Source organism: Mesoplodon bidens, assembly GCF_964165515.1.
Source record: "Mesoplodon bidens genome assembly, chromosome: 1".
Lineage (NCBI taxonomy): Eukaryota > Metazoa > Chordata > Mammalia > Artiodactyla > Ziphiidae > Mesoplodon > Mesoplodon bidens.
This window is the reverse complement of record NC_138176.1, coordinates 54,389,773-54,416,486: the sequence shown is the minus strand read 5'-3', so window position 1 is coordinate 54,416,486 and position 26,714 is coordinate 54,389,773. Positions and strand designations below refer to the sequence as shown.

Here is a 26,714-nt window from a genome sequence, read left to right as displayed (position 1 = left end):
GAAACAATGACTGATACTGTGCAAACATTTCAGGGGCCAGACCCTGAGCTCGGGCTTCCTGGAGAGAGGCCTCCTGCCACCTCTCCATCCAAAAACGTTAATGGTTACCAGAATTAATCCCTCTGATGAGGGGACTTTTTTTGCCTCCTTGAGGAAAATGCATGGACCTTAGGACTTTGTGTGATGACAACAGTAACTATGAAAAAGGAAACAGTAACTATGAAAAAGGAAATAAAGACACTTCCCAAGAGACAATGGTATAAAAATAATTTTTATTTGCTACTGTAAATAAAGTAGTGCAAAGAGTAGTTTGGACCCACAGTATTGCAATTTATTTACTACCTTAGCAGCATACAGCATAGACAGTCTGCTCTTCCCCTTCCTCCCTCTCTATCCGTCCCCCCCAGACACACACACACACACACACACACACACACACACACATACACACACGCCCCTATGCAGATGCAGGCAGGCATAAAGGGTGGGGAATGAGACTATGAGCTAAAGGCTTGTTTCCTGCATATTCCACTGCTGCCCGTCTATTCTAATGGGTAATTCATGGAAAAGACTAGACCTAAATACTAAGAATTTTCTAAATGTTATTTTATGGATTGCAGTTGAAAGGTAAATGATATCCCAACAGTGTCATTAAATGATTTGGAAGCACTACAACCCTAGAAAAATTCAAGGAGAAAAATGTAAACCCAATTTACAAAGCCATTGCCTTCCCTGTATTTCCAGCCTTAACCCATTTATTTCAAGGTGCCTTAGAATTGCTGGGTCTTGGATGTCACATGGAAATCTGTCCATGGGACTGCGAGGGGTAGGGCAGTGGCAAACACACACACCAAATATTATCTAACTGGTAGAGAAGTCACAATTTTCTGTTTTTTAATAAAAGGGAATGAACAAGGGGCTAAGATTCTTAAAATACATCTCAGTGTATAAGGATTCGGATACGCCACAAGGCACACTCTGACTCCCCCATACACACAGTCATTAGAAATGGACATCTGCAATGACCCACATGTCCCTGTGATCAGGAGGCTCCTTGTATTTGTTTGATAACCTTTGGTATAACCACTGTCTGCTCTGGGTATTTCTTTGATTAAAAAAAAAAAAAAAAAAGACACCAAGTGCAAAATTCACATCCAGTTGACAAGACATTTAAGGTGTATAAAGCCCCAGCCCCAGCTATCCAATACCAGCTGTTGAAAGGATTCTCTCTCAGCTGGAGAGACATGGAGTGCACAGTTCACCCACGTGGCTCCGGGTTATTGGTGATGGTGGGCTGGTCCTGAGCAGAGGCGTCTGCAGCTGGAGTCACAGCTGGACTTGCAGTGGGGGCAGTAGGGCCCGGGGGGGCCCGGGCTGGTGTCGGATGGGAACCACTGGCTGCAGAGACACATGTACAACAAGTGCTGAATATTCAAAACAGTATGTGCAGGACACACAACCACACCTAGACCCTTGCAAGCCAGGAGAGATGCTTCTAGACTAGTGGTCCTGGCACTAACTGGATGAGCAACTTTGGACCCATTATCTAGGTTCTTTGGACTTTGGTGTCCCCTCCAATAAAATGACAGGTTGAAACAGATGCGCAAAGATCTCTGGGATTCTAAGTCCTGCATTTATTCTGTAACTTTACAGGGGTGTGTAAATATTAAGAAAGAAAGAAAGAAAGAAAGAAAGAAAGAAAGAAAGAAAGAAAGAAAGAGAAAAGAAAGGCAGGGGAGAGGAAGGGAGGGAGGGAGGGAGTGAGGAAGGAAGGAAGGAAAGAAGAAGGAACTCCTTGGTCTATGTTTCCTATGGTCATATCTCTTTTTTTTTTTCACCTAGTATTGATGCAATGCAAACTCTGGATTACACCAATCAATCAGAGTGTTGGTTTTATTCACATTCTGATTCCATTTGGATGATATGCCAAATTTGATTTAAATTGAATTATTTAAGTAAATGTGTATACATGTTGGAAAACATAATTACTAGGTTTAATTGTTTTCCAACCTACCTTTAGTAAGGAGGTTGAACCACAATAAAGGTTAGGGAAGCTTATAAAGTTTTATACTTTATGTCAATAGTTTTCAAGTGGGGATAATTTTGACTCCCAGGGGACAGTTGGCAATGTCGGTAGACATTTTTGGTTGTCACAGCTGGAGGATGGGGTGCTACTGGAATTTAGTGGGTAGAAGCCAGGGATGCTACTAAGCATCCTAAAATGCCTGGGCCAGCCCCCCTCCCGAACAAAGAATGATCCAGCTCCAAATATCACTAGTGCTGAGGCCCACACACCTGCTTTATGTACTAAGGCTGCGAAGTATCCTGTCCATAAGACTGTGGGCTCTGGGACCCGGCTGCTCTGCCCTTTATCAGTTATGTGACCTTGGACAAGTTACCTAATCTCCTTCTGCCTCTAAAAAATGGAGAAAATAAGAATATCTGTACCTTATTTTGCTCTTATAAGGATTAGATGAGTTAATGTATATATGGTTCTTAGAACAGTGTCTGGCTTGCCTAGGTACTCAACAGATGTTAGCTCTTACTACTAGTGACCTGGTTTACCATGGAAATGTGTTGATTTATCAATTTCTGGGCCCTCGCTTGCAGGACTGATGAAAGAGTTGGGGCGTTTGTTTCTGGGATGCTTATAGTCCACTTTTAGACCCCGGTAGCCTATGAAAATAGCCAAAACTTTGAAGCCAGAAAGCCCAGAGTCACATGGTCCTTACAGTTACCAGCTGAGTGATCTTGAGCAAGTTACTTAACCTCTCTGAGCTTCAGTTTCTCTATCTGTAAAATGGCGGTACCAGTTTGCAGGGGTGTGTGACATACAGCTAGCACAGTGGCCATGGTTTGTGCGAACAATTGCCAGTTTGCCTTTAAGCAGTGCTCTTAAGCTCAGCAGTCCTTGAGTCTCATACAATTTTCAGTAGATGGGACTATTTTTAAAGGTTTCCAAATGTCCATCCTGAAATGTATCGACTTATAGAAGATGTCATCACTTGTTGACCATCTGACTTCTAGATAAGCTCTTCAAGATTTCCACCTGCAAGAGGCTATACTAGGAAATTCCGGAATGGGCTCCAAAGCCTCTGACCTTTTTGAATATGTAAAGGAATTCTCCAAGGAACCCCTTCCAATAGCTACAGAAAACCTTGTGAATCCAGAGACTGTTCTGAAAGAACAGGACAGTGGTAGCGGTGCACAGGGGACCCAGGTGTTGCATAATGATGTGACACTTCTAGGTCAAAGCCATCACTCTGGCAGGTGATCTAACCGTGGCAGGGACCATGAGACCCAGGGACGCGGTACAAAGACCATTTGCTGGAGTCAGGAGACCTGTTCTGGGCAAGTCTCATTTATCTACCACTAATAGGTGACTTTGGGGTAGATACAGAATGGCAGACATTTCAGTCCTAAAATGCTTGAATCTCATATGCTTTGGCTTCCTCATCTGTGAATTGAGGGGCTTGGATTAAATGGTGTCCAAGACTTCTTGGGCCCTAACAGTTATCTTTCTGATGATTCTCTGAGGAAGTTAATGAAGTACTAAGGCACATATTTTTCCTTTTCAAGCTCAGGGAAATGTTTAAATCACCATGGTAACAAGATAAATCAGCAATCAGTTTTCTGATTAAAACAAAAAAAGTGCCACTGTGTAAATGTAGAAGGAATGCATAATTAGCATCTCCACCACTGAAATCTTCTTGTCAGAGCATAACAAAAATGCTCGATGTTTTGGCAGTAAGTTTGTTATTATCCATGTGAGAACTTTCCCATTTCCAGCAGCAGTTTGCAATCACTGGACAAAACCCCCAACAGCCCGTCATAATTTTAAAGTGGCCTCTTTGTCTCCGATCACCTGGAATCTGTCCTAATCTGATTACCGGATTAGAATCAAGGTAATGAGGAAAATCAGTGTGCTGCTTAAAAAATTACAGAGTCTATTCCTGAGTCAGAAGCGATTTTTGGATTATTTGCTGCTTGAGGGACCATTTTCTGTACATTAGTGAGAATAATAAAGAGCTGGCCCTGAGCTGGCAGACTACAGCTCATGGGCCTCAGGTGGCTCGCTGCCTGTTTCTGTATGGCTTGCAATCTAAGCATGGTTTTTGCATTTTGAAATGGTTGAATAAAAACCAAGAGAAGAGTACTATTTCGTGACATGTGAGAAACATATGAGATTCAAATCTTCACGTCCACGGTAACGTTTTATTGGAGACCGGCCATATCATTTGTTTTCCTGTATTGTCAATGGCTGCTTTTGCACTATAATGAAAGTAGTTGTGACAGAGATGGCCCTCAAAGCCCCAAATGTCTATTATCTGGCCCTTTACAGAAAAAATTGGCCAACCTCTGTTGTGGACCACTGCAGGAGAAATATCTGCTTGTCAGTTGACCAGATGGGAGCATAAAGCAAAGGCGAAGAGGAGAGAATATATTGGGTGAATCCAGAGATAATAGACTGTTTACAAAGATGAAGGGGGGGGGTGGGTAAGGAGGGAAGCTCTGGAAATCATATACTATGAATAAGATCTAATCTACTTCATTTGGGCCTCTGGATCCAGCAGGGACCAGTCCATGTATAAGATCCATGTCATTTAAACATTTCTTATGAGTAAAGATACCGGGAGGGCAGCAAGGGTAATGAGATAGGAGAAAAGTAAAATCTCACCATTAAATCACTCTGACTTTAAGGCTGCTGCTTTTTGCATGAGTACCACTTTGTGACATTTTACTGTAATTTTAGTACCTCATTAACTGGAAATGTAGAGGACAGGAAAAGAGTAGGAAAAGGTTTAATTGATCTTGTTCATATCATCTTACTCTTTTTAAAAGACCACTTGGCTAACCACTTAGGCAAAAAGGATGAGTTGGCTTAAATTATGAATGTTTTGAATAGGCTGACATTGGTTTAAAAGGTGACACGTCATGCCCAGAGCTGGTAGCTCTGCAGATCTTGTTCTATACTCTGTATTCTATTTAGACATAAAGTTTACACTAACACGAGGAAGGCAGGACTCTCTCTCTGAAGCGGTCTTTTACATTTTCTCCCTCTATTCTTCCCTTTACCTTCCGCCAGCCAGCCAGGCTCCATGCCTTTTCAGTCTCAGGGGAGATTTATGGCGGGGACAGAAATGGAGATGGTTCTAGACATACTTTACTTTGGGATTTTTTGTTTTTCCAAAAGCCTGGGTCCATTAAAGCAATTATGCTTGGCATCCTTGACAGGGAGGGGGAGAGGAAAGTGCTTTAGAGATGCAATGAGGCAGGGAAAGGAGGTTTCTGGAGTGTGGGAAAGTGGCTGAGCCTGGCTGTGGGTGTACCCCAGCGGAGCCCTCACCTTGCCCTTCAGCAATCTGAGAAAGGAAGACCTGGCAGAAAAAAAAAGGCTAAGGTGCTCAGCTTTGGCAAAGACAATGGGACTTGTAGGTGACCCAGAAGCTGTGAAGCCAATGGACCTGAAAGGATGGCGTAGGCCCAGGGCAATGTGTATTCTGCTATCAGACTGGTGACCATCTGAGTGGTTAGTGCTACCAGAAACCCAGGGACCTTTGCACGTCCCTGGGAGGCATCAGCTTCAAGAAAGACTGAGCTGCTTGGTAGTATGCAAGCTAGGAATCAAAAACAAGTTCCCTCAAAGGAAATAAAAGAGATTTTTTTGCGTACGTAACATTTTTTGTGGACTTGTTTTGGGACGCTAGCTAGACTAGTCACTATTTTTGTTTAGCTGTTTTTTAAAAAAGAGTTTTATGTTTTAGAAAGAGTCTAATAGCATAGCAAAGCATGCTAGGCTCTGATAGTGGTGTCTGCTACTTACTGAGGTAAACCAAGCTCTTTAAGCGTAGGCGCTACCTGGTGTCAGCGTGCTTTAATTGCAAGTAAAATGCCCTAGAGGGCATTACTCCTTAGGAGCTACCAGGCTAACGTTTCTTGAGTTCTAAATACTTTACTCAGTGTTCTCTCATTGGGTTCTCTCAACTACAATACAACATTATTCTACTAATTCTGCTGTTTTAGAGAACAGGAAACTAAGGCACAGAGAAGGTCTCTCCCTCGCCCAAGGTCACACAGCTAGTGACAGGCCAGCATCTTAGCGGTCTGTGCTGTTAGCTACTGTTCCACACCACTAGCCTTCTGAACGCAGGACAGTTTACTGTGGCAAGTGTGGTGAATTGTTGACTATATATCACAAAGCATATAAACTCAGGAGGAAAATGAAGGTAGTTGGAGCTGAACGCAAAATGGATGGACAGCTCAATTTAAAGGTTTGGCCATAAATCATTAGTTTTTAAAAACAACTGACTGGAAAAAATGCAAATCACAAAATGACAGAGATCCCTAGCTTAGAGCACACTCCTCCTACCCAGCACCTTAAGGGAGGCTCTTAACTCTCAAATCCTGTCCCTCTCTACTCTGGCAGTCAGCACCTAAGCTGCGTTCCTGTGCTGGCTTAACCAAGGCCAGGGATGCCACCAACATCTACGACATCTGTCACCTTCCCACGGGGTGGCTCATGGACCTCAGGCACCAGCTCCTCAGAGAGACGCCCGTGGTAGAAACTCTGCCTGCTGAGGGACCCCTGCAGTGCTTCTCTCCTGCTTTTCTATGCTTCCATCCCCCTTGCCCCATTGTCCAATCACTGATGGAGTACCCTCTTATTTCAAAGTCATTGACAAATTTGCACTTATATGGAGGACTTTAAAAATGCGAAAATAATTTACTACATATTTTAATTCAACACTAGTCCTAACAGGGCTGGTATGTACCACTGTAGGGGCACGTTTTGGAAATATGTGGAGACTCCTTTTTTTTTTTTAACTTCTATGCCCTTACGACTCTAAGTGTGTGGAAAAGCATCGTGAATGTAACCTGAAACCTTGTGAGAAATGCAGGGTCTCAGAGGCTGCCCACAGACTGACTGACTTAGAATCTGCATTTAACCAGATCCCTGTGTGATTCCTGTGCACACTGAAATTAAGAAGTGCGGGGCTAGAATTTATATATTGAAATACATATTATTTTATTATAATTACTTTCTTTTTATTTCTCCTTTATATTGCTGTTTAGGGCATTATTTTTAAAACTAAGTGTGTAGGCAGATTACTTGTCATTCATTTCAAGGTACCAAAAAATGTGTTAAAAAATACATCTTATGTAAGGTGACAGAGGCAGATGGTAGCCACTGTTTTAGAGCATCAGAAGTGTGAAAAAGTTCAGAAGTCTGCTGCCCTACATCCTTTCACGGACTCTATTTTGTGATTTTGGGCAGACCACGGCATTCCTTTAGCCCCATTTCTTCATCTGTAAGATGAAGGGCGTAGAATTAAATTATTTTTAAGATCCTATCCAGACTTCTCCAATGCTCACTGAAGGGAAGAGGTATGTACAGGAAGAAGCAAGTGAAAGGGTTTGAAAAAAATGAAAAACAAATGAGTGAAAGAGCAAAGGATACATAGGAAGGGGAAAGTATATCAAAAGGCAGGAGGGGGGCTTCCCTGGTGGCGCAGTGGTTGAGAGTCCGCCTGCCGATGCAGGGGACACGGGTTCGTGCCCCAGTCCGGGAGGATCCCACATGGTGTGGAGCAGCTGGGCCCGTGAGCCACGGCCGCTGAGCCTGCGCGTCCGGAGCCTGCGCTCCACAATGGGAGAGGCCACAACAGTGAGAGGCCTGTGTACCGCAAAAAAAAAAAAAAAAAAAAAAGGCAGGAGGGACAGGGACATGGGAATGTGGAAGGACTGATAATGAAGCTATGGAAAAAGGAAAAAAAGACGACTTCTGATAAAAGCCATTCCACCAGCCCATGAATTTTCATGGTTACCAGCTGGCATAAAATCATAAAGACAATTTTCAGCTCCTCTAATGCATTTGTAATAATCATAACAATATTTCTACAGAGGAAAAAAGACAAAGGTAATTTGAAATGGAAAACACTGACAAGATGCAAAATAAATACGCTATACCTAGGAACAAATTTAGGAATGGGACAGAATTTGCAATGAGGAAAACTGATCAGCCAGCGTGCTACAGGGCATCAACCCAGGAAGGGCTTTTTTTTTTTTTTTTTTGCGGTACGCGGGCCTCTCACTGTTGTGGCCTCTCCCGTTGCGGAGCACAGGCTCCGGACGCGCAGGCTCAGCGGCCATGGCTCCCGGGCCCAGCCTCTCCGCAGCATGTGGGATCTTCCCGGACCGGGGCACGAACCCGTGTCCCCTGCATCGGCAGGCGGACTCTCAACCACTGCGCCACCAGGGAAGCCCTGGAATGGTTTTTGATGGGTCCTTGTTAACCTCCTCAGGTAAGTGGGGGAAAATGACTCCGTATTAGCATCTCAGAACAGTGGCTTCTGTCTCACCATCAAATCTCTGCTGAAATGCACTTCTTTTGCTTTTCATTAACTGCTACACAAATAACGGCTGTGCCAATGCTCAAATGCCATGTCCAGCCCTAATGTATCCATTTGTAAATGTCCCTGTTGGTCTTCGTGAGTGATTCTGTCCTTTTGTAGCTTCCAAGATGGTTGGGAATTGGAATTCTCCCCTGAGAGATGTTTGCAAATTTGAGTACCTACTAAGTGTGAGATCATAAATGATGGGACCAAGGCCTTCCTCTCACTCAGCTTATGGTCTCATAGGGAAGATAAACATGACAGTTAACATTATTGAGAGGGTTATATATGCCAAATAAATACAACAGCTAACACTGAACTACAGTAGTCATTTTCCTGTCATGTGTATTTTTTTCACTGAACCCTCCTAACAGCCCTGAGAAGTAGCTACTATTATAACTTTATTTTACTGATGAGAAATTGGGGGATCAGGAAAGTGAAGTAACTGGCCATAAGTCACACAGCTAATGAAGAGCTAAGCCTGGACTCTAAACCTAGCTAGAAAGGACTGGGGTGCCTATCTCCTTAACTACTGCCCTACACTAGCTCAGAAAAGAAATAGTGACTAGTGGAATCCTCACTAGACTAACTGCTGGCTCTATTGTCGCCCTCGGCCCCTCCCTCTGAATCTAATTGGTTGGGTATTTTTACTCATCACAAGTGCTTGTTTATCATCCTACACATTTGATTCCTCGACTGGGATAAATAGGAAGACTTCGTGCTGGAGGGGGTCTCAGAACTGGGTTTTAAGACACACAAGGTATAGTTTTGATAGCAGATGTATTTTGAATTGGAGAAGACATTTTTGTTCAATTTCTTAAGCACCTTATTTTTAAAAATCCTTGCTTACTTTGAAAAATGTAACAATAATTGGATCCTTCCATCAGCCAGAGATTATGAGACAGCCCTAGGGGTAAACACCATGTGAATGATCCTCCTAACGAAAGGAAGTAGAATGGCTAAGGAGGGAGAGTGTCATTTTTCTAGTAAGGAAAAAGAATCCCTATATATTTTTTTTAAGATTTTTAAAAATTTATTTATTTATTTATTTATTTTTGGCTGCATTGGTTGTTCATTGCTGCACGCGGGCTTTCTCTAGTTATGAAGAGCAGGGGCTACTCTGTTTTGTGGTGTGTGGGCTTCTCACTGCAGTGGCTTCTCTTGCTGCAGAGCACGGGCTCTAGGCGCATGGGCTTCGGCAGTTGCAGCATGCGGACTCAGTAGTTGTGGTGCACGGGCTTAGTTGCTATGTAGCATGTAGGATCTTCCCAGACCAGGGCTCGAACCCGTATCCCCTGCATTGGCAGGTGGATTCTTAACCACTACGCCACCAGGGAAGTCCCTCCTACATTTTTTATATTGCCCTGGCTTTTTATAAATCTTTACCTGAGACAGACTGGCAATACTGCACGGTCCAGGCGATCAATGCAGACAGCAGGAAGGTTCCCAGAAAGTAGATCTGCAAACATCCAAAGCACGTGTCAGATGACTGACAAAGGGTAGGGACCATGAGGACAGGGCTGAGGGGAGACAGTTCCTACCAGGGCAGAGTGCAGGGCAGCACCCCAGATAAGCCGGAGGTTAAGGTAAAGCCAGGCCAGGGAGCAGGGGCTGAAGGACTCCTCACTGCTGTGGCTCCAGCACCTGCAGACAAAAAGCACAGTGTTGCCAAACTTTGGTAGCACTACTTACGACCGATATTTGCAGATCCTCAAACCCACATCCTTCTGCTTTGGGTCAAATGTAAAATGACAGAAAAAAGAAATAAAACCAGTTCTGAGGGGTGTGAGCCTGCGCTGAAATTCTGGGATCCTGGCAAAAATCTCAGAAAAAGGTCAGTCTTGTCCTTCATAAAAAGACAGGTCAAGGAGGACCTTGTAGCATAGGAGCTGCCAAGTAACACTTTTATCTGAGTGTCTGTGTCCAAAGTCCAGACACTGGGATGCCTCCCTATCTTGCAGAAAAGCATCATCTTATTGGACACTTTATTTTTTCCACTCTCGTGGAAAAACTTAGTCAGCATTTTAACTTCAAATCAAGCACATTCTATATCTTAATCCTCAGATACTAGAAAAGGGAATTAAGTTTGGGTCCAGCTGAGTGTTCTCTAATCAAAACAAATCCTGAGCCCTTTATAACCACTGACATTAGAAAATAAGACCAAGGCTAACTTTAACCAAGAAGCAAACACCACCCACTTGGGTTCCTCCAGCTGCTACAGTATTAAGGAGGCTCTGAACTCACCTTTCGTACAGTTCTTGGAGGATGGAGATGTTATTAGAATGGATAGTTGGGTCAATTTCCAAGAAATCCAAAATATGATGTGGAATTATAGCACCTTCCTCAATTAGCAGGGCCAGGTTAAAAAATCCCTGAAAACAAGCCACAAACCAAGCTCATTCACTCCTTATAATAAAGCCTAGATGGACACCCTTCATCAGAAAGTAAACTTTTACAACCTCTAGATTTTTTTTTTCAGTCCCTAGAGCCAGATGGTTTTGTCATCTTCACTGATGAATTGTTTCCCTAAATATATGCATCTGAGAAACTTATTTGCAGGAGAACCAGGAGGCTTTCAGAGGATGCTGTGTCCCATCTGCTCTGAAGCCAGTCAACCGGGGGAATCTGTCCTTTCCTGCTCATTCTCTCAAAACAGAACTCACTGGAAAACGTGCCCTTGTATCATCAACAAACCCAGAATATCAACTCAAAGGCAGTGTCCGTCACTTACAGACTATACCCTGGGTCACCATCGGTATGTCAGAATTCTAACAAATGTGGCTGTGGGTGTGCTCGGGGCTGACATTCTAAGAGGAGAGGGCCTCTGATGTGCACAGTAACGTGCAGGTGTGTGTCCGGTCTTTCCTAGGGCAGCGAGGAAAACGTCCTCACCTGATTCCTCTTGGTACAGACCCTCCACTCTGGTATGCTTCCCCACCTCCTGCTCATTATATATCTTGTTCTTGACCCACAGAGGTAGGAGCTGCCTTACTGGGCTGTGCAGGTCCAGTAAAATAACACAGTTAAGAGGCTGATGGTTGAAGTGCTTCATAGAGAATGGAAACTATTATAGGACCTGGAGGAGATGTACTGGGCATCATGAGCTGAGCATGTGGCCAGACCAAGAAATAAACAAAACATGATGTGTCACTTCTTATTACGGCTTTACAAATTCCACTGAATTGTTGCCCTTCAAAGAATTCATAGTCATGCTTTAATGACTTATATCCTCCCTTTCCTTTCATTTAGTTGATTCTAAATAAAAATCACCATCCCCCAGGTTGTAAAATTGCAGGAGTCTCACAAGCAGGCTATGTGATGATCATGATAAAAATAACAGCAGCTGGCATTTTCTGAGTGATGCTATATATGAGGCTTTGTTCTGTTTTATACATATATTCACTTAATCCTCACAACAACAAATTGAGATAGATTCTGTTATCCTCTATACTATTATTGCTAGGAAGTTGAGGCACAGAGAAGGTAAGGAATTTGCCCTAGGTCATACAGTTGGAAAGGGGATTCAAATGTAAGCAGACAGGATTCAGAGCCTCAAATCTTAAGTTCCACCTTGCTGCTAAATAACCTCTAAATAGATACAAGTATTAGTTGTCTTAAAATTTCACACACACACACAAGCAGAAAATAGACTGTTTCTCCACTTTTTGAAAGAAAGGTTCTCTTAAAACTCGAGGTATTGGAAGAAAAGAATAGGACTTTATAAAATTTTAAAGTCTCTGAACAATGGAAAAATAACAAGATTAAAATAAATGGGAAAATGGACTAGGGGAATATTTGTATGCAATGTAATAGCTTAAGGTTCATTATCTACTGGGCAAATGTATAAAAAACTAATTATAATCTAAATTTTAAAATATCAAAACTCCAATAGATAAGCAGACAAAGAGTAAGAATAGAGAATTCACGTCAGAAAATATAAAGGGTAAATTATCATAGATGAGTATATGTAAAAGTGTCCATCCCCAGTAGTAGTCAAATACATACAATTTGAAACAATAAGGAAGGATCAACTTATAATCATTCAATTAGCAAAATTAAGTCACGAAAACATCCAGTGCTGACAAGATTTCAGCGATCCTTTTATACTAAGCACTGCTTGGTGATACATTAATTGGGAAACAGTTTCAGAAGGCAAATCAGCAATATACTATTATTATGTAACCATGAAACCATTTAGACTGTTTGACTTAGCAATGCCATCCCTCAGATTATAAAGAGATTATTCAAACGGAGGTAAAAGATGGAAATATGAGAATGTTCACTGTAGCACTTGCTATAATTGCAACACAATGGGAAATGACCTTCACGTCTTCCTTAACGGACTATAAATCCCATGAAGGCAAAAATATTGTCTATCTTTTAATCTTGTGTCCCCACCACTAAGCAGTGTCTAAGACATGGCAGGACTACATAAACATGCGTCAAATCAATCAATACATTAGCAAACAAGACAATAAATGTCCATCAAAAGATAAAACTTAAGAAATTACAGTCTATCAGCTCAGCAGGATATGGGGCAGCAGTTAAGAGTAATAATTACAGAGACCATGCAATAGAATGCACCCATTCCTACAATGCGTGAGAAGAAGATTTTTCAAGTGGCCCGTGTGCTCTAGTTACCATTAAAGAGACCCACTGGCCTGTGGCTGGGACTAGAAAGGGACATGAAGACTGAAGGAATTAAAAAAAAAAAAAAAAAGAAAACACAAAGGAATAAAGCCCCTGACATGGAATTGTGGGTGCATTCTTTGATTTGTTTTCTCTTGAAAAATTATTCTTGGGCTTCCCTGGTGGTGCAGTGGTTAAGAATCCACCTGTCAATGCAGGGGACATGGGTTCGAGCCCTGGTCTGGGAAGATCCCACATGCCGCAGAGCAACTAAGCCTGTGCGTCACAACTACTGAGCCTGTGCTCTAGAGCCCGCGAGGCACAACTACTGAGCCCGCGTGCTGCAACTACTGAAGCCTGCGTGCCTAGAGCCTGTGCTCCGCAACAAGAGAAGCCACCACAATGAGAAGCCCGCACACCACAATGAAGAGTAGCCCCCGCTTGTCGCAATTAGAGAAAGCCCATGCACAGCAACAAAGACCCAACACAGTCAAAAATAAATAAATAAAATAAATAAGTTTATTAAAAAAAATTATTCTTTAACGTTTTTATAACATCGTCTTGTGAAAAAATAAAAAATCAGAACTGAAAAAAAAAAATTAGGTCCAGGCCTAATTTTGAGTAACAACATATATCATCTAGGGGAGTTTGGCTCACCAGCAAATCCTTTTAGTACCAACTCCTATTTCATTCCAGGAGAAATAATAATAAAAGGATAGATCATATCCACTAAGCATACTCAGTCCTGGGCTTGGTGGTTTACGTCCAGCATCTCACTGAATCCTTGTAACCTATGAGGTGGATGTTATTATTATCCCCAGTTCACAAATGAGAAAACAAAAGAGTCAGTGATTGAGTGACTTGCCATATACAAATAGCTGTGAAGGCACAAAGACGTGGGGTAAAAGTAAAAGTAGTACCTCCTTTAAAAAAAAGACTAAGATAGGGATGAGTTTCCAACTTTTGCTTTGTGATCAGATCACGAATCACACAAGAAACCTGTGGCATAAGAGGGTAACAACTATTCCAGCTTCCATCATGAAATAGCCCTGAGATCCTCACAAGAGAAGTCCAATTAGCAAATGTAGAAGGAAGGAGAGAAACAGAAAATCATTATTGGCACACTACAGTTAGTTGTTGCAGGCAAGATTTACTGAAGGATACTGAAATCAGTGGGCAGAAGTTGGAGGAGAAATCAAATATTTGCATCATTGTAAATTATCTCCCCAAGATATCTATAAATTAGAAAGAGAAAAATATTAACCTTACATGGGAGAAACCTAGTAGAAACCTCCTTCACCGAGTGATTGAGGTCAGCCTCACCAGTAATAAGACATACTGACACTATGTATGCCACATATGATACACTGAGAAGGACATATAACATCTGGGCTATCCTTGCCCCAAATGCATAATCTCAGTCTATTCATGAGAAAACAGAAGACAGACCGAAATCGAGGGACATTCTACAAAATATCTGACCAGTATTCTTCAAAGGTATCAACGTCATGAAAGACAAGCAAAGACAGAAACTGTCCCAGATTGAAGAGGACTAAAGAAATACGACAACTAAATGCAATGTGGGATCCTGGAACAGAAAAATAATGTTAGTGGAAAAACTAGTGAAATCCAAATAAAGTCTGAAATGTAGTTAACGGTACTGAACCAACACTGATTTCTTAGTTTGATAATGATACTGTGGCTATGCAACTTTTCTATAACTCTACAAATATTCCAAAATAAGAAGTCTCCCCCACTCCCCCAAAAAAAGGTCACTGAGAGCGAAGTCCTATCACTAAAGTATTGGCTCCGCTATGCAAGCAAACTACTTCCCATTTTGACCACTTCCAATTTCTTGAGTTCCTACCTGGTGAGCTAGTTTGATGGAATCTGGTAGAAAGACTCCTGGGTTTGAAGCCAGGAGACCTGGGTTTAGGCTCTGGCTGCTTCACCTACTACTTGCTTGTTTGGCCTTGAGCAACTTATCACCTTGTCACAATCTTGATATTCTTTACTATAAAATAGGTCTAATTATCCCCACTCCCACGAGATTGCTGTGAGAATGGCAGGGGAAACGTAGTAAGTGCTCAATAAAGGTTCGCCATTCTGGTTAGTGTCTTCAGAGAGGTTTTGTGAGGGGCTCGTGAACACGGGTGAGAAGTGACTTTGCAACCTCACAAAGAAGCATCACCAGGGGCTCATTTCTGTTGCCGTTTACCTGTGAGTCTCCATCCAGCGCTGCTTGGGCATACATCTGCACAGACAACTCAAGGTCTTGTGATTGGTTTTGGTGGCCATAGTAGTAAAGGTCTCCCATTTTTAAATACGCTGCAGGACAAGAAGGACAAGTAGTTTTATTTCAGACGGACCTTCTAAATGATTGGCCCATTTGCATGACTGCGAGTTTTTCCCACCAGAATCTGGATACGGATACATCTTTAGGCTTCCTTGACGTGGGGAGGGAAAAAAATATTTTTGCACTGAGCACTCCCATTTCTAGACACATTTTCTTGCTTCGCTGGGTAGTTCTCCTAAATGGGTCTGTTTGTGAGAATCATAGTCTGCAACATCACAGCCCCAACAGCCAAGGTTGTTTGGGGCACCGAGATTTTGCTGCCCGGGTTTGATGACTGATGCGTATTTCTTTACTCTGTTTAAGCCATATATGTTATCTTTCCTCTGAGGAAAAAGTTTTGTTTGAGTGTATGTATCACTCAATGTCCAATCAGAAGAATAGAATCCTCTTCAGGTAGTTCAAAAAAGGGATTTTAACACTGGGAACTGGTTACCAGGGTGTTGGAAGAGTTGAAAGGGCAAATGGGGAACAGTAGGCAACCCAGAGATTAGCAATGCAGGAAGCCACTACCTTCCTAGGCCTGGGGGCCAGCTGAGACCACAGAGGATGGACGGCCAGGCAGGAGTTGGAACCATGGAAATGCAGCCATTGCCAGAGACACAGCCCAAAGCAGAAAGAGAAGGGGAGAAGTACTTCTCACCTCCTCCCACCGTGCGATTTCCTGCCAGCGCCTCCCATTGGCTGAAAATAATCAGATGTCACTGGGCAAAGGAGTCTGGGAACTGTAGTTACTGAGGGTCAGCCCTCTATCACACAGGGCAGAGCCAGGAAGACAGGGAATCCATCTGAGGGCAAAAAGGCAAAAGGCTGGCCCAGAGAATCTCTCCCGAATAGCTTCTTTTGAATTCTCTCTGATTCCTTAGAAATGGTGGGTCCAAGCATTTGATAGACAATGGATGAAGAGAAATGTATTGCTTGAGATTGAGAGCAGAGTTTAGGGAAGATCTTAATAGCCGAGATTTTTCACTCTGTTTCTTAATTGTTTAGACATGCTACACTTCACACAAAGCTGTTAGATGTTCCCTGTTATTAAAGATTAAAAGCCTCCAATGCTTCAAGTTAGCACCCATTTCTCTATACATACCAAATGAAGGAGCATCGATTTGGAAAACAGAGAAATTATAGTATCTCCAAACACAATTAACATCCAAGTACCTCTTGGCCAGGTCCTAAGGGGATGAAGGGGGAGAAAGTTAACTCATTAATATTTCCGCCAAGTGATTAATTTTGCCTCCATAAAACCCAATTCATTATCCTTAACCTTAGAGCTTCTAGTCTGAGGAGAATACATTTACTTACTGGCCTCTCCTCACAGATGTGAGCTAAATTTGTCTGTGACACTTCAATTCCAGTTTCTGCTGCTAAAACATAATACAGCAAAGCTTCGTGCCTAAAAATAGATGATTAATAATAAATTTCATAGAGTGGCTCTTACTAATACTCACAGAGAGCTTTATATTCACACGTAAGAGGGCACAAAATAAGCAGTTTTTTTAAAACCACAAAATCATGAGGTTTTTTTTTTTTAAATAAATACTGTTGTTAAAAATACTGCATGCACTGATTTATTTTCTCTCTTAAAAGGCTGAACTCACAGATAAGGTTGGGGAGCTAGTTGATACAACAGCTACCTCTACTGGCCGAATGGTACGTCGCGTGCTGGCTGGGGAGCTGTCTATTAGCTTTGGGTCCTTGAAATCCTTCCATCCTCCATCCTCGCTTAGAGGAGATAAGCGGTATTAAGAAAAAGCTCTGCACTTTTGGGTCCTGTTTTGTGAAGGGCTTTATGGGGCTTATGACTCTGAACAAGCTTAATTAAAGCTGAGCTTCTGTGGTACATTAGAAGTTTGGCAAAGGAGAGGCAGTTTGCAAGGGGCTTGATACCAATGGCCAAAAACACATCTGAAAAAAGTAGATATTCGACACCCCTGGTAATTGAATAACTGCGAAACAATGAGACCACTTGTCATTTGTTGAGACTGGCACCTGCTTCATAATACAGATAACGGCAAGAGCTTGGGGAAAAATGGACCTATTCCTACAACCACTGTTAGTGGGAAGCCAATTAATGTGATAGTTAAATGTGAGGACTCTCACAAATGTACATACCACCTGGCCCAACAGTTCTGCCTCATGAGGGTTTATTCTAAGAAACAATCAGAAACATGTGCAAAGATTCTGTGGCAACAGAGGTCATGGCAGAGCTGTTTCTATGAATTGGGGAAAAAAAAGAAACAAATATCTGAAAATCAGTGACTAGTTCAATTAACCCATGGTACAGCCACTTTCAGATGAGGCCATTAAAAATGATGTTGAAGAAGAGTATTCAAAGATGTAGAAAAATGTCTATGCCAAAGTTTCCACTGTGCACAAAAAAAAAAAGGATAAAAAACAGTGCAATTTCATTTTCGTAAAACAAAAATAAAACTGAATCCACTCACGTACACACACACGCGAATACATATATGCAGGAGAAAAAAAAAAGATCTACCAAAATGCTAACGGTACTTATCTCTAGGTGGTGAGAATGCAAGTGATTTTTATTTTCTTTTTACTTATCTGATTTCCTCCATTTTAACCATAAATTGTTGTTTCTAAAGCTTATTTTCATTTTCCGTAGCTAATATTAAGAGCTACTTCTTAATTTTAGCTCCATCTAGGAAATGGTTTAAGAAAGGGTGGGGGGAGGTTGGGTCGGGGGAATAAGTAAGCAGACGCAGAAGTCATCTTTTCTACATGGCTGAAGCATCTCCTGGCAGGCCATCCCGTGGGGACAGAGGGAGGTGACTGGGGGGTCAAATTAGGACAGGCAGACCTTCCATCAGACATACTGCAGGTCACGGCCATGTGGCTGCTGAGCGTGCTGCTTCCTGGCCTCCGAGATACCCAAGGCAGCCGACCAATTAGGCATGACTCATGCTAAAGAGACAAGGCTGGCTAAGCAGCTTCCCCTGCGAGGACAAGCCACACGAGAGAACCACAACTGTAACTGCAACAACACAAAAGACCCCCAGGCATTTTCTTACATAGCTTGCAAGTGTCATGTTTGGTGACAAGAATCCTCGGAGTGGACCCCAAATGGGGGAACTAAATTTGAGGGAAGTTCAGCAGAAAGACGCCATCATTCTACAATTAGGTCCCGTTCCAAAGGTCTTATAATCTCAAACACTCAGGTTTGCCCCAGTGCCTCAGTTTCCCCCACTGGATGGATGAGGGAAGGAGATGGTGAAGACTTGCCGGCCCAAGGTCAAATATCAGGTCAGCTCTCTCTGCTGCCATAACTGGATGAAATGGGGTTCATATAAGTGCAATGTAATAAAATGAGGTTTTCTTAGATAGCAGCTGGGCAGACTTAGAATTTTGGAGTGGAGGACACAAGGTTGACACTTCCTGTAAGAACAGTCGCTACGATAAATTTTATAAAGGCAATACCTTGCCTCTAAAGTTACTTGGAAGATGGGGGAGGGAAGGGAGGAACACATTTTATAGGAAGACTTCAATTGACCAATTATTGTATAACCTGGGAGGAAATTTCACAGAATTCTCAAGTATTTCCTTTGAGGAAGCACTGAAATCACCAAAGAGATGTCTAAAAATATTGATGTCAATAGAAGCACTGAACAGAAATCCACCTTTGTCTTCCATCTTGCAGAAGCCATCAGCAAAGGCCGTAGACTCCAAAACCACCACCATCTGTTTTCATATATTTAAGTGTGAACTCTAGGCAAGGGTCAGAACACTGAAGAACAGACTTTCTCACCTTAAGACTTCGGAGACATGACACTTCTGCAGAAACCCTATCTGCACTTAGCCTCCTAGCACTTTGCTCTTACTTGTGTCTCAACTGAGTCTGCCTGAAAATATTAATTACAGATATTTCTATCCTTATATTCATGGAATAAACATTTGCTCAGTATGTGCTCTGCGCAGGAGGACCAAAGCCACAAAGCTGTACTGTCCTTCTGTGAATTTCCTCAAGGTTTAGGAAGCGACCAGAGGTTAGCTTTATTTCTGATGCACTGAAGTGAAATAGTCCCCAGTCAGTCATTCTGATGGGGGGTGGGGGGCTGGGCAGGGATGCAGAGAGGAGGGGATTTAGAATAAAGGATGTGTGTAGGGGCACACTTGCTACTCTCCCACTTCAGACTCAGCACATCCATTTATAGAACTTTTATAATGATACTTCTTAATAATCAATCCTTTGGCTACTTTCTGTGAATTGTGAATTTGAGTAACTCTGAGCAGTTTCTCAAACAATTCTATTGTTTTCTCTGGGTTCTTTTCTGCCAACGTCTAAAGCAGCCCAAACTGGAAGGATAAAAAAAGAATCCTGGGGTCTCAGTGGAATTTAGGACCCTGCTCTAAGGCAAAAAGATGAATCTCTTTCAAGTGGAATCTTGCATGCCTGCTTGTCTTGCCTCAAACTTACTAGAGTCTGGCTAGCCTCCTGGGTTAATTAAGTATTTGGGGTATATCTAAGACAAAGGACAGTAAAACACTTAGCTCACAGATGAAACACACAGAGGGGTAAGACAGAGAGAAATGAAACACGACAGGCACCTCTCCTTATCGGACTTCTCCTGGTGTCCGAGGATAGCCTCGGGCATGACAACATTGTCTTCAGTATTTTGCCTAAACAGCAAAATGCCCTTTTTTTCATTCACGCTCCTCTTTCAAACTATCCCATATAAATCTTGGGACAACACAGAAAAACACAAGCTCATCAAACTGACACATGTAATTTGAAAATAACGTCCAGAATAAATTCACTCACAGACAATGAAAAAAGGGGATGGACTTGGGACATTGATGGATGACTTAGTTCTGTTATAACAAAATAGATGGGACCCAAAAAATTCCACGTAGCGGTGTGGGGAAGCCAACGCTCATATATTTCCAATTTAACCCCTGAGGCATTTGGAGGCACCGAGAGAAGGCAGAGAGAAAAGCACTTTGTCTCAAATATATTTTGACAAAGATAGTCCCACTATAATGGATACTAAGTGTTTCTTCCTGTTGATAGGAAATGGTCTCAATTCCAGATTAAGACATATCTTTAACAATACTTAGCATCAGCATCAAAATTGGCAAGGATATGAAGAAACAGATATTTATATGTGGTTGATAGGACCGTAATTTGGTAAAACATTTTGGAAAACAGTTGGCATTATCTTGTAAAGTTGAACATATGGTTAGCCTGTGACCCCACTCCTAAGTTCATATTTTATAGAAACTTTTCCTATTTGTGGCAGGATATGCATAAAAAATGTTCATGGCCACATTGTTCTTAAAAAAAGATGGGAAACAACCCAAATGCAAGTTAATATGAGAATTGGTAAATAAATTGTGGTATATGACAGCAGTGAAAATGAATGACCTACAGGTACATGTATCAAAAGATATGAATCTCAGAAACATCAGGCGAAGTAAACAATAACAAAAAAAAGCAGTGAGGAATTATGTATAATAGGATTCTAATGATATGAAGCTCAGAAACAAGTCAAATCTATTGCTTAGGAATATATCCATATGTAGCAAAGCTATAAAGAAAGCAAGGGGCAGAGCAAAGATAAGATTCAGGACAGTGGTTAGTTCTGGATATTGGGGCCACGGGTGGGTTTAATATGGGAGGAACATGCAGGGGGCTTCAACAGTTCATTTTCTTAAATAGGGTGGTAGGGCTATAGGTGTTCATTTTATTGTTCATTTATGCTCTGGAACTTACATACATATCACCTACTATTTGGTATGTATCAATTACTGTGTGATAAAAGAAGCGAAAACAACTTACCTGGCTCAGGTCACAGCTCCCGCTCAAAAGCTCAGCTCCTTTAACCTGGATTCTGAACTAGCTCCCCCTTTCAGGTTCTCCCTTCTCTTCACCATCATTCACAGATGTTTGGTTAGGAATCTCAGAACCCAGCTCTGTCATGTCACTACCCTCTCCCCAAACCATCAAGGGCTCCCCACTGCTCCACAAGCTGAGTAAAAAGTATATGACCTGCTATTTAAATTTCCATAATGCAGCACTTCTTTGGTCTTGTCATATAGCACTCCCTTTTACGAATTTTACCCTCCAGGTAAACCGGTGGCTTAAAAATTTCTAGACATACCCTGAATTTTCCTATTTCTTTGTTTTTGTTCCTGCGATTCCCTTCACTAGAAGTGTTGTTCTCTGCATGACTGAGTGGAAATTCCACCCATCCCCCAAGGCCATATCATCTATTACCTCCATTGTAAAGGCTGACCTAAGTTCCCCAAACCAGGTAGCATCTTTCCTTCCTCCAAATCCCTGATGCTCTTTACATACTGCTCATGGCGCTTGAGTTACAGTTGTTCCATCTATTTGCCTTAATTCATTCTCTCAGTAGTTTTTGAGTACTTCCCAGTTGCCATTAAGTGCTGGGCACTGGGATACACATCACAGGGCAATCAACAAGTAAACAGCCATCATGACCCATCCAAGGACAAAAGGGAGTAAGGAGTTAAGCAGGATTTCTGGGCAGAGGGAACAGCAAGTGCAAAGGCCCAGAGGTCAGAGAGACTATCAGCCATCTGAGAAACGGCAGGTAGTTTAGTACCAGGAAGAGATGAGGCAGCAGGCTTCCCCAGCCCTGCTTGTGGCATCCCCTGCAGCTCTGGCAAGGCACCCTGCATGTAAATGTACCCACTAAAATCTGCCGAACTCAACCCAGACTCACCAGCAGTGTAGAACACATGTAATCCCTAGCCCCCCTCCCCCAAAATCAGTCATGTGATGTGGCTGAATATTCTAAGAAAGATAGCAGGCCATGAAATCTTAATTCCTCTTGACCTTCACAGCAAATGTTTAAATGCACTCCCTGAAGTGCTTTGTGATGTTAAATTCAAAAGTCGGCAAGAAAGATAAGCTATTAGCAGATACTCTCTTTGTGGGAAAGTGTCAGACATCTTGGGGTGTGTGTGTGTGTGTGTGTGTGTGTGTGTGTGTGTGTGTGTTGGGGGGTGTTTACAGATATGCTCTCCCTTTGGGAAAACCCCACATATAAACATTTTGATATTTGAATGCTTAGTTTCCCCTAAGAAGTTGTGGGGAGTAAAGGGTGGGAAATTTGGAGGGTGAAAAGTAGAAACGGGCAAAAGTCAAATTTGGGAGTTTCATGAACTGAAGCTTCCTTGGGAAACAAATAAAACAGCCCACAAATTGTAAGGTGTATCAACTGGAAAATGATCATTTCATTAAAAAATTTCTTTCTGATTATGCAAAGTAAGGCTACAGATGATAAACTTTTAAAGGATGATAATAATAAACATTGTTATTCAGTGCTGTTTTCCCTGGGCTCATTTTCCCTGAATTCCCTAATTTGAGATTCTCATTCACTGAGGTGCTATCTGTTGATTACGTGGACACCCATGGACCAAAGAAGAAAATGGCACTCTCTTGGACTTATATTTTAATTTTTAATTAAGGTTCAGATCCGAGTATGATCAGTGGTAGATCTGCTCTAATGTCTTTGAGGCAGTGGACCGATGGGATATGTGCTGATTTGCATAGCCTTTTTAGTTATTATGGAAATACCCAGATCATTTAGGCAATAAACGGGCCAAGAAAATATGGCCCAAGGAAAAGTAAGACAGAATTCGAGGGCTGACAGAAGAAAACAGAAAGACGGACTCAGGTAGAGCTTGGAGAAGTGTGCCCTTATTTGTAAAATCAAGTAACTGCAAATAGGGGGCATTTACAAGTCCTCATGTGCGGGGTCTCATCCCATTCAGCACAGGATGAAATTTGCTAACTCCATCAGAAGAAGCTTAGAAAGAGTGAGTCTGTTTGGCTGTGACACTGGAGGTCTGGTGAGTGACTTCCAGAAATCCTAGGGAAGATGCGATAAAATATCTACCGGAAGATGTAGCCTGAGCCCTAAACACACTGCTTTCGCTCTTTCCCACAAACAAGGTGGAAATCCTGGACTTTCTGTGGCCTGCCAGTGAGAGGCAGAGGGTCAGCTAGGATCCCCTGTGCTGTCTCCAGACTCTGAGAGCAAGAAGAGCAAGCTTGAAGGGAAGAGAAGTCAACGTATTCATGTGTCTCTCAATTTGATGAATGCGGATGCTCCCTCTAGAGAACTAATTTTTGTGTATAATTAAACATGGAAATGCTGTGTTTTCTAATCAACAGCCAATCATTCGGTGATACTCTGAATATCATTACCGGGAGGCTGTGATTTCCCTGAAAATTGCTTTTTCGGTTTCATTTTAAGACTCCATCTCATAAGACTACACTGACAGATTGAAAGGTAAGGACTAAGAAAGTTTAATCTAACTTACCACGAGCCCTCCAGGTAGGCGTTGAGGCCTTTGCGAATGACGTGGCCCAAGTAGCCATTTTTCTCGGCTACATGCTTTGTCCATCTGAAAAGGAAACAGAAGAGAAAATATACAAACTATGGCAAATTAAATAATTGCTTTTTACTTCGTATGATTTCAATAAATCCCACTTGGGGAATATTTTGCTTCTTAGAATTTTTATGGAGCAACAAACCAGAACTGAATGTTAAGAACATAAAGAAAGATACACTTTGAGAGCCTTGCATTCAATGCCCTTTCTAATGAATGCTTAGGAGTTGTCATTTTGGGGGAAAAAAGATGTGAAAAGTACCTAATGAAAAATGTCTACGAACATGGAAAAAGATAATCTTTATTAAGAGTTCTAGCAAGTTGATTTCAGAAGGACAGCTCTTCCTAAACAAAGACTCCAACAGAGACATTGCCAAAAAGATTAAATCAGTAGAGTACCTGATGGGTGTAGACATACCAAGAGGAGATTTAGACGATGGAAGGAGAATGTGGAGATTGAGTACATAGAAATGATAAATACATAGAGAGAGCTAAGCAGATAAATAACAATAAAAAATAATTATTATTCCATAGAAAACAAAAAGTTATGCAAGAAAGAAAGAGTAGTCACAGTATACTACATGGCTCAGCTGTGAATAGCGTTAAATTGTCATAATAATGTAAACCCTGATACCAATCCAACCAAACCAGCGATATATTTATGGGGAAGATGGGAGAGGGCAGGAAGCATGAACATGCAGGGTAGCAAGAGGTGGCAGAGTGAGAAAACTATATCTCTTTATCTTTCCCAGTGAGACTTCATTAGACAATGCCTATAATGAGTATAACAAGAAATAGTGGTTTAAGCATGTTATTTAGACATAGAGGCAAATAAAAAAGAAATAATTAAAAGATGAAAAGTGATTTATTCCAGGGAGCAGGAAATGGAGTGTGTGGGAGGGAGGCAGAGATTTCCTGTTTTTTCTTGTCAAAGTAATAATTTGATTTAATAATTTAATTAATTAATTAATTATTTTCAGTACACGGGCCTCTCACTGTTGTGGCCTCTCCCGTTGTGGAGCACAGGCTCCGGACGCGCAGGCTCAGCAGCCATGGCTCATGGGCCCAGCCGCTCTATGGCATGTGGGATCTTCCCGGACCGGGGCACGAACCAGTGTCCCCTGCATCGGCAGGCGGACTCTCAACCACTGCACCACTAGGGAAGCCCCTAAATTTTTGTTTTTAATTTTTGTCTTTTCAAATGACTTGGCTTTTTATGTGCATGTGTAACTGATTAAAATAAAGATGAATTTTTAAAAATGCAAGAAAGGGCTTCCCTGCTGGTGCAGTGGTTAAGAATCCGCCTGCCAATGCAGGGGTCACGGGTTCGAGCCCTGGTCAAGGAAGATCCCACATGCCGCGGAGCAACTAAGCCCGTGCGCCACAACTGCTGAGCCCACGTGCCACAACTACTGAAGCCCACCCACTCTAGGGCTTGCATGCTGCAACTACTGAGCCCGCACGCCACAACTAGTGAGCCCGCGTGCCGCAACTACTGAAGCCCGTGCGCCTAGAGCTCGTGCTCCGCAATAAGAGAAGCCACCGCAATGAGAAGCCTGCGCACCGCAACGAAGAGTAGCCCTCGCTTGCTGCAAATAGAGAAAGCCCGCGCACAGCAATGAAAACAGCGCAGCCTAAAATTAAAAAAATGTTTTTTTAATGTGGAAAAAAAGAATAAAAGAAAACTTTATTTTCTCAGGCATGGTGAATATAGTATTGAATATATGGCTTTCCCTTCATACGCAATATCTGGCAGGTTCTTACACAACAGCCTTCTCGGGATCTCGAGGGAATGTCTCCAGGTTGCCTGTGATATAGTAGAGAGAACACCACAAGGTTCCTTCTATGTGTCCGCCTTGTGCAGCCTTATGGAAATATTCACCAGCTAACGTCTGTAAAGAGATGAGCAAACGTCAGTCTCATTAGTGAGAAGTCCTTCTGGGCTGGTTTCATCAGAGCTAAGGTCCTGAGGCACTTAACGTCTGATATCATCACAGGTTTATAACTTCTAACATCTTTAAGAAAACCAAGTCAAGTTCCAGGAAGACAGCCAATCACAGAAGCTGGCCCCACTACATGATAACCTTGACCGCAGCTATTCTGTTAAGTTTACCCAATAAATAAGATAACAAGACACTACGAATATCATTATCACCTTATCAGATCCTCACATAACCCCTGCCAGCCAGACAGAAGACAGCATCGAAAGTCACACCAGGTGAAACTTCAGGCATTTGCTTCCCTAACCTTGTTTAATACCTTTTTTCAAACTCAGACACAAAAACTTCATTTCCAGTAGGAAGGTGAGAATTAGAATATGACAATAAAAAAATCCATTCTGGCAGATGTGTGGGAGGGCTAAAAGACATTTGCAATGCATAAAAATATACAGCTTCCTAGTAGTTAGAGAGAGGTGGAGGGAAAAAAGAAAACAAACGCTTAGACAGGTATACTTTCCACTGATTCCTATTATTTTTCCCAGGCAGTTAACTGCCATTTTTTTTTTTTTTTTTTTTTTTTTTTTTTTTGCGGTACGCGGGCCTCTCACTGTTGTGGCCTCTCCCGTTGCGGGGCACAGGCTCCGGATGCGCAGGCTCAGCGGCCATGGCTCACGGGCCCAGCCGCTCCGCGGCATATGGGATCCTCCCAGACCGGGGCACGAACCCGTATCCCCTGCATCGGCAGGCGGACTCTCAACCACTGCGCCACCAGGGAGGCCCAACTGCCATTTTTAAGTATGGGCTTTGGAGTCAGACAGGCCTGGGTTCAAATCCCAACTCTGCTCCTTACTAGCTGCGTGACCTTGGGCATGTTAGTTAATCTCTCCAGCTAAGAGAATGACTCAATTTCTGCAACTGAAAAATGTGGCTTCTGATAGTAGCTAGCATGAAAGTATGGTGTGAGGATTAAATGAGATAACATGTATTGGAGGCTTGGCATGGCGCTTCACAAAAAATATT

The 26,714-nt window shown here is 42.3% G+C and overlaps 1 protein-coding gene across 1 annotated transcript in view; it reads right to left on the bottom strand.

Annotated features, from left to right (window-relative positions):
- Nucleotides 1-258: 258 nt before the first annotated feature.
- Nucleotides 259-26,714, bottom strand: part of SEL1L3 (SEL1L family member 3) — a 100,474-nt gene continuing 74,018 nt past the window's right edge. Inside the window, exons 16-24 of the mRNA XM_081245986.1 lie at nt 25,519-25,646; nt 23,686-23,769; nt 16,678-16,768; nt 16,463-16,547; nt 15,241-15,350; nt 10,638-10,765; nt 9,935-10,037; nt 9,780-9,852; nt 259-1,398 (exon numbers count right to left, since the gene is read on the bottom strand). Coding sequence (XP_081102112.1) covers nt 1,259-1,398; nt 9,780-9,852; nt 9,935-10,037; nt 10,638-10,765; nt 15,241-15,350; nt 16,463-16,547; nt 16,678-16,768; nt 23,686-23,769; nt 25,519-25,646 — 942 coding nt within the window. The 3' untranslated portion in view covers nt 259-1,258. The remainder of the gene's footprint in view (nt 1,399-9,779; nt 9,853-9,934; nt 10,038-10,637; nt 10,766-15,240; nt 15,351-16,462; nt 16,548-16,677; nt 16,769-23,685; nt 23,770-25,518; nt 25,647-26,714) is intronic.